This window comes from Manihot esculenta, chromosome 15 (assembly GCF_001659605.2).
Source record: "Manihot esculenta cultivar AM560-2 chromosome 15, M.esculenta_v8, whole genome shotgun sequence".
NCBI lineage: Eukaryota > Viridiplantae > Streptophyta > Magnoliopsida > Malpighiales > Euphorbiaceae > Manihot > Manihot esculenta.
This window is the reverse complement of record NC_035175.2, coordinates 8208268-8224280: the sequence shown is the minus strand read 5'-3', so window position 1 is coordinate 8224280 and position 16013 is coordinate 8208268. Positions and strand designations below refer to the sequence as shown.

The 16013-nt window shown below is 34.9% G+C and overlaps 2 protein-coding genes across 2 annotated transcripts in view; both read right to left on the bottom strand.

Annotated features, from left to right (window-relative positions):
- Positions 1-3734: 3734 nt before the first annotated feature.
- LOC110601843 lies at positions 3735-5844 on the bottom strand. The gene has a single exon (XM_021739194.2). It carries the CDS (start codon positions 5617-5619, stop codon positions 4045-4047), a length of 1575 nt encoding a protein of 524 aa, XP_021594886.1. The 5' UTR covers positions 5620-5844; the 3' UTR covers positions 3735-4044.
- A 1822-nt stretch (positions 5845-7666) lies between these two features.
- The window catches only part of LOC110602142 (callose synthase 9), a 46355-nt gene continuing 38008 nt past the window's right edge, over positions 7667-16013 (bottom strand). Inside the window, exons 38-53 of the mRNA XM_021739573.2 lie at positions 15450-15565; positions 14803-14886; positions 14585-14697; positions 12765-12817; positions 12515-12691; positions 11966-12013; positions 11441-11599; positions 10967-11080; positions 10796-10884; positions 10540-10698; positions 10351-10453; positions 9574-9693; positions 9341-9391; positions 9064-9246; positions 8529-8782; positions 7667-7959 (exon numbers count right to left, since the gene is read on the bottom strand). Coding sequence (XP_021595265.1) covers positions 8546-8782; positions 9064-9246; positions 9341-9391; positions 9574-9693; positions 10351-10453; positions 10540-10698; positions 10796-10884; positions 10967-11080; positions 11441-11599; positions 11966-12013; positions 12515-12691; positions 12765-12817; positions 14585-14697; positions 14803-14886; positions 15450-15565 — 1806 coding nt within the window. The 3' untranslated portion in view covers positions 7667-7959; positions 8529-8545. The remainder of the gene's footprint in view (positions 7960-8528; positions 8783-9063; positions 9247-9340; positions 9392-9573; positions 9694-10350; positions 10454-10539; positions 10699-10795; positions 10885-10966; positions 11081-11440; positions 11600-11965; positions 12014-12514; positions 12692-12764; positions 12818-14584; positions 14698-14802; positions 14887-15449; positions 15566-16013) is intronic.

The following is a 16013-nucleotide window of genomic DNA, read 5'->3' as shown; positions in this document are numbered from 1 at the left end:
AATTGAATTAAAATTTTTTTTTACAAAATTATTTTTATTTTATTTCAAACTGAGTAAATGGATATCCGTATGGGCCTGCAATAAATATGCTGCATCCCCGTTCTAACAATATTGTATTTGTTGTAGATTTCCTGCAAATAGTTGATAGGCGTCAGCCAATTGAGAGATGGGGACAACGAAAAAAAAAAAACAGCCAATCGAATGAAGATAAATAAAAATTAAATGTTGATTTGCATATTCTTTTAACTTTATTGCACTCGTGTAAAAACTTCCGACATTTCACAAGACCATTTCCATCATTACGACAGCCACTTCTCTCAACCTTAGTTTCTCATTTCTCTACTTCAATTTCCTGTAACTTTTTGAAAAAAAGAAAAGAAAAGAAAAGAAAAACACTCAGTTTCCTTGCTGCCCTTTTCACCACCATGGTTTCCCTTTACACACTCATGTTCCAGTCATGGAGAATGTAAGCCGAATAAAGATGTCAACCAAAAACTTCAGTTGTTCTTTCTTAATTATTAATTCTTTTATTTGAGGAAAGTAATTTGTATGTACAAATATTTTCCATATAAATTATTTTCTGTAAAAAATAATTTTCATTGAAAATATATTTTAAGAGAATAATTTATTTTTCATAATTCAATTATAAATTAAAAATGAAAAATATTAAAAAAAAAACATGAATTACTCCTGCAGCTTCGGCTGAAAATGTGTCCCCCCTTCTAAGACTCCAACATGATGATTATGTTACCCCAACCAGAAAAATACAGATGAAATTGCTGAACTAGTACCAATGAGGCAAGTCAAGAAACTGAAGGGAAGGCTGAACCAAAGTAGCATTAACTTACAATCTAAACAAAATTCACATTTGTACTGCAGCCGATGATCTGAGATTCAGAAAATAGGATTTTACAAGGGTGCTGTAAAACTGGAAAAAGCTTAGACCTAGAGGAGAACATTTCTCCTTTTATATGTTTTCTTTTGTCCGCTAGTGACGTGTAACAGAATGTGTGTTATTGGGCCACCTGTTCCTGTCACGTTGATATGAACGTACAAGCAAATCAGATCCTTACCCCATGTGTAACGGCCTCTGATTCTCTCAGACACGCGTGCGGATGGGTCCACCAGGCGAGTGGGCTGGTCGCCTTCCTTCCTCTGGGCTAGGCTGAAAGATGGGATTAGAGCTGGGCCTAGAGAGGATCTGATCGTCGGGCCATAAAGACTGGGCCGGCCTGATTGTAGAGCCGGAATAGAGCCCGGTCTCAAGGCTGAGCGGACTGATGGATTAGGCCTGAATCATAAGGGAGACTTGAGGGCCTTAAGTAATGAACTGATATCATAGGCTTAGCCCCGACCGAGGTGGAGAAATCCAGCGGTCATCAGCTGCTTTTCAGCAAGTGAATTAAATATTTCAACTTCTGAAAAAAAGTGCAAACCGCAGCCATAACACTAAAGCCAGCAAGTTAGAGAGTTATGTGGCAAACAAATAGCTGCAGAAGGATCTGATTTTCTTCCTCTGCATTCCCATTTCAAACTCGTTATTTTTGAGCAAAAAAAAAAAAAAATGCTGTATCCGAAGAAACAGATCTTCTTCATCTGCCTTCTCCTAATTTCAAACTCATTATCTTGACTATCATCTAATTACATAATCTCAGTTCAAATAAACTTCCGCCAAAAATAAAAGTACCTCTGTAAAAAGAAACTATTGGAGCTCTGCCAGCACACCTTGCCTTCCCAACTGCAATCTGAATAACATTGACAAAGAAAAGATCAGAATCACATGCATATTCCAGCACTCTTTCCTCTTTCCTCCGAAAATGACAAATTGGATATTTCAACTTCAGCATTTGTATAGGAAGTACAATTCAAGTTGAGCGCTTCATTTATTATTTCAGTACCAAATATTCTATTGCATACAGAACTAATCCCTATTTGTCCAAAAAGAACCCTCTTAATCAGTGACTTGTTGCCTCTCAATGAGCCCCTTTGTTTCCTCATTATGTAGAAAACACAATTCCAATGCATTTTCATTAGTAAAGGTAATAATGTTTTCCATCTCAGCTTCATTTTCTATAGAACTCTCTGAAAGTTGGGATTCCAGCTAGAAATATTTCGACATATAGATGCATTTTTGCATTGAGATGCTCTTCTGATATACCCACATCATCAACGGTTACATGCTCCTCTATTTGGGGTCCAAATAACATCTATTATAACATTTTATATTTCATTTTAATTTAAACTCTCCAGCTCCAAGTCTGCAATGTTCTTTGGATTTTGCCCCTTAGAACCAATTCCCATCATCATGAGAAATTATCATGTCCTCTCTGAGATTTGGGACTTGACAATTTCTTAGCCCTTTTATCTTCCCTTTTAACTTATCAAATTTCCTCAATTTTTGATAAAGCAACTCCTCAACATTCTCTTATTTTTCCGTCAATAGTTTGCAATACTCTCTTAAGAACATTAATATTGTAATTCATGTTATGCGGAAAAGAAAACCAGGACATGGATTATGACAGAAACAAAAGATCCAAAGAAATAAACAGAAACAGAGGGAGAAAGGAGCAAAAGAGAGGGATACAGAATCAGATATGTAAAGAATTTAAAGAAACAGATTTCTTGAAATGCAGGAAATAAGAAATTAAGAGGAGAATAGAAGAAAGAACCAGAAAACAACCAGAAAAACGAAGAAAATCTTATTCAAGAATTCAAGAAAGAAAAAAAGAGGGAAAGAAATTTTAAGGAAAAAAGGAAGAAGAAATAGAGCAGAAAGAAAAAAAAGAATTTGAAAAGGAAGAAGAGAGAAAGAGGGAAGAGGAGAAAGAAACCTGATACTGCGCCACAGATGAACCATTTTTGCAGCTTAAGCCCATTTGACAACAAGCTCTGGTACAATTTGTTTAAAACAGGAACTGAGAATGGAAAGTAGGAATATGATAAAGAAGAGAGAAATGAAAAAGAAGAAACAAAGCTGAGAAGAAGAATAGATTCAGGTAAGCGAAGAAGAACACATTAGATGAGAAGAGAAAGCAGAATTTAGAGAGAAGAGAGGTAACCTTATCCTTGATTCTTCAGAATAGTTGCCGAGTTCTTGTGCTATATTCTCGAGTACAGAATCTTGTCACGGGGCGTTGCACCAGGAAATCAGCTTCCACCGCCTTCCTTTGTTGTGGTTTCTTCCTCGTGACGAACCTATGTTGCTGGACGGTTGAGCTCGACAAAGGGACCTCTAAACCTTAAGACTCATTTAACTGGAAGAGAGTCTTAGATCTCTGTGATAGAGATTGTAATTCTGCTTATTTTTATTGCTTTCAAAGTTCTCTTTAAATAGAGATTACATGCTGTAATGATCTTATTACAAATGAACAATGTTCATTAGAGATAAGAACTTGACTTCCTCCCTCAATTCATATCAAAGAAAGAATAAAATGATAATTCTGCACTTTAAAACACAGAAATCATTCAATGAGTTAGACTGGTGAAACCACTAATCCACTCGGAGAAGTTCATGCTCTCAACTGTTCACTACTCATATTCCAAAGAGAAAAGACTACAAAGAACATAGAGATATACCCAAAATAGAGGGAGTGAACGAGACACAATATGCGAATAATTAAATAAAAAAGGAAACCATTATAAATGCACTGGACCTGAAACAACAACATCTGCATATCAAGAACCAAATAGTTGTAATAAAGAAATAAATAATTCTACAGTAAAGAAGCATGAAATGCATTAAGAAAGTTTTGACATTAGAGATAAGAAAACATAAAAAAGAAGACCATGCATCATGGTTAAGGATTTTTCTTAGCATGTGAGGTTCTACTCAAACACCAGCTGATGAAAAAGCTACATGCAGCTTTATACTTTTCACAGAATGAACCTCAACCCTACCTAAACCCCCCACCCAAAACAGCCTTAGAAAGGATAAAAACTAAGAAACTGCTTCCTACATTTGTTAAAAGAAGACTAAACTACATCTACATACAGCGGCAAAGATACAAGTAAAACGTTCTATTATCACCTCATTCCTTACTTCCTTCAATTATCTTCAGTTACTTTGTCTTGCACCTCATTTACAAAAGCATCACACTTGGACAATTTGTTGTTCTCCTCCTTTGCAATCAAATTTTCTATTATCACCTCATTCCTTACTTCTTCACCTTTTGCCTCATTCACCTTCTCAATCACTTCATTTCTAACTACAAATGTACTTCCTACAATTTTATTCTCTATCACATCCTTCCCAATTTCACCATTATAAGATACGGTTTCTTGCATGCAAACATCATAACTCTCCTTACCATCATTTACTCCTATTTTTCCTTTCCCGCTCACATCCTCCATCACCTCCTCATTATTCTCGTTTCCAGTCGCACCAATATCTGATCCTCCATCACTCTCATTCTCATTTTCACCATTCTCGGAAACATTTTCCACAACCTCCTCATTCACATCTTCCACAGCTAGAAGACTTCTTCCCTGACCTTGATGCCTCTCCAAGAACTGCAACCTTCTTCGCAGATCCCCCAACTCTCTCTCCATCAGAAACAACCTCTCCTTCAGTGTCAAATTCTCTTCTTCCAGTTGTGCTATATGGGTATCTTGATCATCCACCCTATTTTCTAGAACATTATTGTAACTATAATCCCCACCTCCATAAGTTGGATAAATCATCTCAAACCTACTCAAATCATGATCCAATCTCCTTTCCACCTCCACATGCTCTTCCACGTCACTCTCACTCGACCCATTCCCTTCATCTTCCTCCTCCTCATCATGAACCTCCACTTCATTTCCAGGTGATCTCAGTCTTATCAGTCCCTTCATGGACCCATATCCATCAACACCCCATTCTTCCTTTGCCATGTCACCCAATACCTCCCTCGAAGGCGAGAACATCGGAGTAGGCAAAACAGCAGGTGTCATGGGACAAGGGGACACCAGGGATGCGATACCTCCGGCTTTTTTTGCACGAATAATAAAAGATGTTGTGTTTCGCGGCGCATAAGGAGCAAACCGGTTGTTGAACTTTTTCTTTGGGTGGTAGTATTTTCGAGCTTTAATTCGGTTTTGCGTTTGGAGATCATTCAGGCTAGGGGGCTTATAACCACCGAAACCACAAGGACCGGCAAGGGCCGGTGCAGAGTTGGAGGTAGTCGGTATATTAGGCATGGGCTTTTCCATTCTTCTCTGATCTTTGTTCATAGTTTTGCCCTTCCAATTCTTCTTGCTTCTGGGCTTTGAAGGCACAAAATTATTGCTAATATTATTATTGAACTTCAAAGGGTTCTGTTGATTCTGGAACTTCCTCTTCAGATCCATCGAAGACTGTTGCTGCGGTGACCATGGCTTGTAGTTTCGCTGATTCATCATCATCATCGCAGGCTGCGGCTGGGTCATTGCTCCACTATGGCTCATCATCCGAGTCTGAGACTGAGACTGAACCGGGTTCAACTTCTGAGGAGGCTGGCTCATGGCCTGCGATTGCGCCAAAATCGCCGAATTCTGGTTCAAAACCTGAGGCTGCACCGAATTCATCATCTGAGATTGACTCATCATATGCGCCTGGCTCATCAACTGCAGTGGATTCAACATCTGCGATTGATCGTTCATTCTCACCCAAAAAACCCTAAAAACAGAATTTCCAACAAAATCTTTCTGGGCTTTGAAAGCGAAAACAACAGATATTAATATAACAATGAAACCTTAAAACCTTTAATTCAATTTTGGATCTCCAAGTTTAGATTTGTAAATTTTCTTCTTATTTTTTGAGAGATCAAGAAATTTTGCGTGCTCGTCGACAGGATGTTTTGCGCTTTCGGTCATTAGAGCCAAGCGTATGAGATTCCTTTTATAGAATATAACAGAACTCTGTGGCGGTTGGATTCTTTTTCCAACTGAGATAAACGATGATGAGAATATCCACGTGTTCCTACTTATGCGTCCGGAACTCTATCAGGGTTTGGATAATTTCCATCTTTGCCCCTCACATTTTACAGATAGAATTGGTATCGGTGAGCTTCTCTTCTTAATTAACTTGTATTTTGCTTAAAGTCCTTATTTCAAGATTTTATAAAATATCTTTCCTTTATTAATTTAAATAAAATATTTATAACAAATTTTAAATATATTAATTATTAAACAAATTAATTGTTTATCAATCAATTATACATTTTTAATTAAATATGTAACTACATAAAATTATAAACTCGTATACCTATAGATTGATTCTCGTAAGCTAAATAAAAGATTTTCATAATTTTTAAAATAAAACAGAATCATAAAAAATATTGTAGTTGAGGGCTTTTTGGTGTATTGTTTTTCATTATGGTCTCCTCTTAAACTCCCCTTCTATTTTTTTTTTATCACCCATATTTTTTTATTAATTACTTTATTTTATTCTATAATTTTTATTTACGTATAAAAATATAATTTTTTATTAACTTTTTAATTATATTTATTTTAAATATATTAAAATATATTAAATATTAAAAAATATTTTAAAAGATTTTTTAAAAATAAAATAAAATAATAATAATTATTAATTTATATATTATTATAATTAAAAAAAGTAAAATAACAATAATTAAATAAAAAATAAAAAATTATGGAACGTATAATATTCTATCCTTAAAAGCAAGAGAGCTTCCTCCATTCATTCGGTTTATTGTTGTTTTACTTTTTGTTTTGTTTGTTTTTTTACACCCTTGTCTAGTTATTTAAAGCTTTTACATGACTATTTTTAGTTGTCGGTGAAAGATTATTTATTTGCAATACCGTCAGAAAGGGAAATTCAAAGGTTGAACAACTATCTTGCTGATACGCGACCCTCAAAGGCCATTAATGCAGATTGTGAGCTCTCCCCTTCGATTTCTCTGCACGCAGGTACAGTCTAACAATCATTTCCTTTCTAGGCTAATGGTGGTTATTAAAGGGATCCAATCGCTGAACTACATCTGCTTGGTAGCCAACTCTTAAGACCAAGAAATGCCAGTGAACTCTAACCCATACCCCAAACCCCTTAGAAACTGCATTCTGACTCTATTTGGAATGCTATATCCTTTTCAAAGTTTTCTTCTGGACAATGAACTGCATTTGCTTTGTATATATGGACCTACCGCTAAGAAACCTTTGTTATTATGAGGAGTTTATTTTCTGCCTCATTGCTGCTCTCCTTGCTCTTCTCGACGGCGCTACCATATGCAATAGCGGGCGCCAAAGCTTGTGATTTGTGAGTTCACCGTCTTCGGGCTCTTTTGTTTCTGTTTTTCTTAGGACTCCAAACCCATTAAATATAATCTTCACAAGTTTTATTGTATTTTTGGGCCCCATCCTTATGAATGAAATTATAGGCTTTCAAAAGAAAGAAAAAAAGAAGAAGAGAGAACTAGGATTTTAACTCGCGAAATCTTTTGATGAACTAATTCGAGTGTATTAATCATTAAATGTTTTTTTTTTTTATTTTATTATTTGCTCAACCTAGAGAATAGAAACAATTACTTAACATATGTAAAAGAACATACCATCCATATGCATACATACGTTAAGTCGATGAAATTCAGGCAACCAGATATGCTATCGTTCATGATGACTAATTTTATTTACGAGTCCAATTCATATTACAACATTCTAAAATATTTACACTGATTTGATAAAAGCATTGAAATTATAAAATTGGAATAATATTCCATATTTAAATTTGATTTAAAAAGAGTAGATCATTAGATATTTGTATTCTCAATCTCCGGCGAAGAAACAAAGCCAGCGAATAAAACTACGATCAATATGGTACAATGGAATCAACAGTTAATAAAATTGAACTTTGACATTAGAACTATCGGATTTTTCTATACAAAGGCGCAAGACTAGAAGCTATCTCTCAAAATTTCTTTACTTGACGGGACAATCTTCCTTCCAGCTACGAGATTAACATGTCCGTGCCACTGGGCGTGCCTGTAAAGGAAAAACGTACTGACATTAGATAAAATGAAAGCAGCAACTTGAAATCTACGTTAAGAGTTGCTGACAAAGTTGACAAAATTACAGAAATGAAATAGAGGAAACATACAAAGAACAAATCGTAACAAAGAATAAATTGTTAAAAACTCCCTATATAAATATGAGAAAACTCATCAATTGGTTTCTCAATTTTAAAAAAATATATTAAAACATCACAAATGTTTTAGTAAACCCTTCCGTTAATTTTAACTGTTAAATATTTTACTATTTAATTTCTATAATTCTGAAAAACTTATTAGTTAAATCCTTAAATTTTTAAAATATCTACTGATTAGCCTCTCTCCACATGGGGGATTTTAAACTTTTTTATAATATTTAATATCTATTAAAGGAGAACTAACAAATAAACTTTTTAAATGCATTTTTCAAAATAAAAAAACCAACTAGTAAATTCCTCTATTCCATAGAGATGAAGCAGTAATTTTTCCAAATTATTTTTAAGAAAATGATAATTAGGATGAAAGAAAATAAACTGCGTTAAAATAAACAAAAAAAATACATACTGGGCCAGAAATTCTCATCATATCCCAGTATTGGGGTTATTTCCAGCAAGAATGAGAGAAATTTCTAATCCACGGCTGAAGGCCTGGTTGAACATAAGCCTGGTTTGGAATGTTGAAACGAATGGGAACCACGAAAGTAAGGCAATTGGAATAAAGATTAGCATTCCCATCCCGGCATCATATAGACGGGCAATTGAGCGGATGGATTTCCATAATCCTAGCTTCTTCATCAAAGGCTTCCATGCAGCAGCAATCTGACATTAGTAAAGATTCTGATATCAAATTTTGTGTAGGTGACGAAATAAAGCTACAGCAGAGCTGCTGCATACTATGGAACGTAAACATTGAGGCAGTAGTTAGATTATGCATTATTTCCTTGTTACTTTCTACTCACTAACAACTTATGGAATTTTGGTAACCTTGGTGATGTTAACTGTGAAGAACATAATTTTATAGTTTTTTCAGTTAGGCACCCCATTATGTTGAAAGAGATTAATGATAAGGTAAAAATAGACATTGGACGCGAAGCACTCACAGATAGAATTCCCCATCCAGTAGGTACAAATGCTAAAATGCAAGCAAAAATGTCTGGAACTGATAAATCGGTGAATATAACTGCAACGGCTAAACCAGCAAATGCCAACAAGAAGGAGACACCTTGGATGAAGCGCAACAACAGCTGAAAATTGACAGATATCTTCTGACTGAAGGAGAATACCTGAGAAACCAAAGTTTAAACATTGAATTGATTCAAAAGCCAGGAACATAATTAGAGACCAATATCTGGGATTTCAGAGGTTGTATCATGGCACCTTGAAAAGAAGTACAAGCACAGCTAGAACAATCCATGAGAAGCCATATACCTACAGAGAAGTTAAATGGAAGTTCTCTTTTCAATACAGCACATACACAGGAAAATATAATGCATGCACACTCACAGAGATGCAGAACAGGAGAAATCCAGAAAAGCAGCTTGAAAAAAAAAATGTCCAATAAAGTCTCATGAAAAATTCAGCAAAGTTATCTTTTAAAAGAGAGCTGTTACCGATAATGAAGTATTTGATCCTTGTAGATCTAGCTTGTATACAATGCCATACTGGAAAATAAAGAATCTTAGACTCAAAATGGTCTCCAGTATCCTCCCTTTCAAAGTCCGGATATGTGCCTGTCAATGTTTTAGGATCAATAACATGAAGCAAGGTAAAATAATGATAGATAAACTTTTGCAGGACTTAAATAGCAGTAAAGGTTTATTTACAAGTAGGCTTGAATATGGGAGCTCCAAAAAGATATGTTCAAATACTCGGTTCCTAAAAAAAACACTCTCAGAAGTTCACCAAATGGAGAAGCTAATAATTGGAATGCAATGTAACACACCAAGTGATACAACAGTGCACATGAGCAGTATCCTAATGAATAGAATCCTATAATGCTATACTAAAGTTAGAATAATAAAAGAAAAAAGGAGAAATAACAGGAGAAGTACCACGTGTTTCAGCTACAAGAGCTTACGTCTATGGACAAAAAACCACAAAGGGCTATAACTTTATTTAATTGTATTTTCTATCTCCCAATACACAAGGTTCCCTATTTATAATGGAAGATCCAAGACATATGATATAATACTGTAAATTAAGGGATTCTCAAACCAAATTGGAATATATAAACATAAATTACTTTAGATATATAGGAATACAAAGACAACCACCCCCCCATCGTTACGCTCAAGGTTGAACAGAATAATGGGGCAAAATGTCAACTTTACATGCTTATCATGGTTTTATATATATATATAAACATCAGAGATATGAAAAGAAAATACCAGTTCTTCATCCCACCAAGCTTCCCAGCTTTCTTCTCCCTTAACCCCTATTCCACCTCTGTAAAGTAGCCAATTTGTCCAATCTCTGAAGTCCTCTACTACCCTAAAAGTATATCAATAAAGTTACCCAACATTGCAGCACAAATTAGACACAGAGAGAAACAAAGAAAGAAAGAAGCTCACACTTACTTTTGCCACTCAAATCCAGATGGATTAAACAAATAGGGAGCAAAAAGCCAAGAAAGAGCCATATACCAACTGCTAACAGTAAGAAGAATATAAGATAGTGCACCCCCTTCATTATATCCATATGCAAGGTATACTACCAGCAAAAGCACAACTTCTTGCCTGAAAGAAAGAGGACAAATTAGATACTTATTCAAGAGCAAGTGCATGCATAGAGAGAGAGAGAGAGAGAGAGAGAGAGAGAGAGAGAGAGAGATACCCTTTAACAAAATGACTGCGGGAGTAGAGTCTGTAGTTTTCAGAAAATTTAATATGGCGGACCACAAATCCCCTACCAGTGGCTTGGTACTGTTGATGAATGACTATTTTAGTGCATTTCAATTCAAGAGGTTCAGGAAAGCAAATACTAAACAGGAAAGTGCAGCTGTACCCTTGCTCCACCGTGAAGAATGGTTCGACCAAAATAATGTGTTCTCGTGCCCAAAGAAAATGTGAAGAAGACAGAACAAAGCTGAAGCTGCATTGTGATGAAACTGACAACGGCCTGCAGTATTTAGCAAACAATTAAAAAAGGGATGCACCTAGAATTCAGAACAAGGACCAATTACACAAATGTAAGCCAGATGAAAAATACTTTCACAAGATGTCTGTACGCAAAATAAAATGTCATACTACTATCTTCTAGCAACCAACATCACACTACTAATTTCTAGTAACCCCACATTTTTTAATAGCGTGAAATGAAGTACAAACTAATGAAGAAAGGCCAAAATGTGGCACAAATTACACCTGAAAGTTCAAGTATTAATTCATTTACCAATTACCATGCAGATTTACAATTTCATCATTTCATGTCATGGACTTAAAAACAAAAGGAAATTATACAGGTAAGATGTGCACTTACCCTCAGAAAACCCTGCTCCAAGATAAAGCCCAAAATCATTGGCACAGCAGTAAAAATACCAATTTGAAAGAGAAACTGTGCATTTAGAGCAGCACTCAGGGCGTCATTCTGCAATATATCAGATCTCAATTGAATTTGTTCACCAACTCCAGATAGTGCCTGAACAAAAAGGAATTAGAGTTCCCAAGAAAGTGATTGGATCACATTGCACATGCACGCAATGGTAGATGCATCAGAAGTCTACTTGTAAAGGAAAGCAGGAAGAGAAACAAAGAAAACAAATTCAGTTAAATGGTGAAACATAATATTATATGTGGAGTAAGAAAGGTTGAACTGAAAACACAAGAAAATTGTCAGTCTGAGATGACTAAATGTCAACATCCTGAGATTAGAAATTCAACACGTAAAACATGTAAATGCAGTGTGGCAGACCCCAGACAGTAGATATGATCATTAAAAGTTATTATTCATCACATATACTCCAAAAGATAACTGTATTTGAGCCTGTTATGAATAGATCCTCACCAAATATGCCTTTCCATAGAGGAAGATGTATACAGTCAGCACCGTTAACTGCAAAAAATAAAAAATAAAAATAAAGTCGACCAGTCAGAAACAAACACAAGTGCTGAAATGTTCGAAAAGCATCATGCAGTTTCTAATCATGATTCTTTTATCCCACTTTATTTTATTCTTCATATTTTATGCCATATTTACTCAGAACATAGAGACACAGGCACTACACCTATATTAGAACGAATATAAAATCATTATGTTCTCTCACCACATTAGCCATACTCATAACAAGGGCACATGAAGGACACATCTAATTAACCGAATCATTAATGACACAAATATGACAACTGTGACAAATAAATCTGTCATAAAAATGAAATAAACCACTGCCCGGTCATTTAATTAGTATTAGAAATGCTCGTTTCAGCAACTTAAACATGTTTTGTTGTATTTATGTTTTCTATATAAGATTAAGTACTACAGCTAGCCAACCTCAACCTAAATTAATCAACAAATATAAGTAGCATTGATTTTCTAGATAAAAAAAAAGTCACATACCATTGTACAAAAATAGTATCCCACAGTAGTAAAGTAGAAAGACATCATTCGGAAGAAATCAAAGAGCTGCCCGAGCCTATACACATCCCTACTAAGAACTTGCTCACCATTGCCACCAGCAACCTTCCCTTCAAACAAAGCAATCTGGTTCAGACCAACATCTCGTCCTTTGCCAACCTGTAATTTCGAATAAGAAATTTCACTTTAGAATCCACTAAAAGTGTACCATAAATAGAATGAGAAATTGTACCTGAATATATTCATGATGAGTGATATTCCCTTGGCGCAAAGTTGAATTGAACCCTACATGATAAGACAAAAAGCCAGCTCATCTAGTCTTCAAAATGGGAAAAGAAGGTATAAGATTCGCCTTAGTCCAAAATCACTTTAAATTAATGCACATAAGGAGGACAAAGTCTTAAGCACAGACTACTCAGACACAGATGTTTGTAAGCCCAATATTAAGAGATCACTCGGACACAGATCAAGAACAATAATAATAAAATCCTACTACACATTTCATCAAGTAATAACAAATCTTAACCTTTCTTATCACTTGGGCAAAATATGCTACATCCCTTTAAAGCAATATAAAAGTTTTAATTGCACGTTCTCCTTATATATAAAAATGTTTACAAATGTTTACAATCATTCATTCAAGTAATTTAACAAATAAACAATTAAAAAGGTCTACTACTGAAAAATATGCTGGCCAACTTGCAACAAGGCTACGTATGTTTCTGTCAAAAGATATGATATAGCTTAGAAACACTTTAGTCAACATTCTGTAATGCACAAGTTGTTGGTTTCTACAGAATAGAGGTAAGTTACTGGTCAATGTGCGACAGAGCTTTTCTGTAATTCCTGTGAACTGTCATGGTGATCTTCTTACTTAATAAACAGTACTTGATCTGGGATAGTCCACATAACCATCTTAACCTCTAAGTTTACACAGCAAGAAGTACTCCTTATGAGCAACGAAAAGAAAAATGATATTCAGGACTCTTGTATATTTACATGCCATTTTCTGAAGCAAGTATTACAACCAACTACCTGATTGTAATATCCTGGGGAGTGGGGACCCTTGTAAGGAGCCAAATTCATGCAAAACCAGCCTACTAAGGTGTCAAATTTTTACACACAGGCTACAACCAATTTTAGACTAATAAAATGGCATCCTAACTTGCATATTGACAAGCGTACACAGATTGCTCATTTTCCTTCATATATATATATATATATAACAGGGGTTAAACCACCTTATATGATTAATTGCAGAAGATAGTGCATCAGAACAAGGTTGAAATGTGAAATCCATATATTTGATTTTCCAGTTAAGAATTTGAACCAGTTCTCCTATTCCAACCCTTGACTACACATCAAACTATGAATCATGAGGCAGTCAAAGGATCAAACAGAGCCTAAACTAAATAACCAGTATGATAGGAGAGGAAACAAGTACTGCAACAACAGCCAAGTGGAAAACATCAATCATGTTTAGGTACTGAGTAGTAATCAAAGATGGCATTAAATGTTCTGTAAAAAAAGGTGCTGTAGTTCTCTTTTAGGGTTTTTCTTTTATTTCTTATTTTTCATTGGAGAAAAAACTATATGAATTTAATGAGTGTTTTATCCCCTATTTTTTTTTTGAGCCATTTAATGAACAAAATATATAGTTTACAAAATCTTAGATATGATCCATGGAATTTATTTTGAAAGTATTTTACAAATGCAACACCCCTTCCCCCACCATTGGTACCACCTTCGCCATCACTGTTGCTGCCACCACCAGCTGTCTGTTGCTTCAGTTAAGCAGATGCCCTTGAACAGCGCAATCTGAAACATGTATACCCTAGTTGAAAAGGAAGATCTGGGTTATTGGGTTCGTCTGTTAGGGAGGAGGCAGCCAAACCCTTGGGGGGTACAGATTACATATTCACTTGTTACTGATGTATAATAATTTTATTTGATTTCATACATATGGATTTGAGATCGATCATAGTTGAAAAACAACCAATCATGCAAAAGAAAAGAAAAAAAAAGAGTTCTCTGTTAAGCAAGTAATCATGCCTGCATAAATGTCTTCACTAATATTGATAACTCGAGAAGCCTTGCTGATACCACCCCGTGTTATGTGGAAGACTCTATCAAAGACATCAGGATGGCCATAATGCATACGAACTCTGCAGATGTGATGCATGTAGTCACATCAATTAATCTGATCTTTAATTATGACATGAAGCTATCAATTAATCTGATCTTTAATGTGATGTGATGCCTGAGCTTACTTCAATGGATTAGCCAAAACACGCTGACCAAGAGTGACAAAGCTAGTTTCCTGATTTGACATGAAGGAGGCTAAAGAAGAGACACTGCACATGAATATGACAATGTCACAACATACTCAAAGTAAAGATTCTAAAGAGAAATACATGGCCCAAATACATATTTAGACCCCATTCTATTTCACATTAACCAGTTAAACACCTGAAATAAAAATATAACCTAATGAACACCAAAACTCACAAAAATCAAAATAATTAAACACTAGTTAAACATATTATTGTTGACTTGTCAAAAAGAGCCAGAAATTGAATCAATTTGTAGCTAATTGTACTCTAAATTTTGTTGATTGGCTTTAAATTTTCATAAAATGATAAAATTATTGTCGTCTAACTTTGTCAATTTACAAAAATTCAAAGCACAATCAGCAAAATTTATCATGCAGTCAACAATATGTGTGATCAAGTTTTTACTTTTTTTTTTCAATAAATTATCAATAATATAACTAATATGTGTTTAATTATTATGATTTTTATATGACCAAGTGTTGAATAGGTTACAATTTTAGTTCTAAGTGTTAAATAGAATAATTCCAATTACTATAGGGGTGCAAGTATATATTCAGCCGAAATACATGTATTGAGAAACGTACCTTCCAGTAAAAACATGTTCTCTAACACCAAGAATTGTTGGAGGATGAATACCATGATCACGATGGAATTCTTCTAGAAGATTTCTCATCTTCAAGGCTTCCTCAAAATAATTATCCTACAGTTGAAAATAAGAACATGAGAACAATCAGCTACCAAAATAGTTTGCCCGCGCCAACACTAAACACTAAAACACTCATACTAAAGGGTGAAAGACAAGAAACCAAAAATAACTAGGTAGCTGCATTCATAATCCTACTCCACTCAACAGTGAGTCAAAATCCAAGAACAAAGGATCTAACTTTTGTTCTTCTAATTTTATGTATTAAAAAAATTAAAGAACAGTCCATATAATGACTTCAGATTAGCCTCACTTCAGCAACAAAAATTGTTCTAACTTTTGTTCTTCTAATTTGATGTATTAAAAACAATTAAAGAACAGTCCATATAATGACTTCAGATTAGCCTCACTTCAGCAACAAAAAGCAACCTTAATATGCGAATCACCAAGCCAAAGAATAGGATACGCTACATATGATTTAGTTGTGTGCCTTAGTGTACACAAA

Coding starts and splice junctions, on each gene's coding strand:
- LOC110601843 (XM_021739194.2), bottom strand. CDS start 5,619: ATGAACGATCAATCGCAGATGTTGAATCCACTGCAGTTGATGAGCCAG.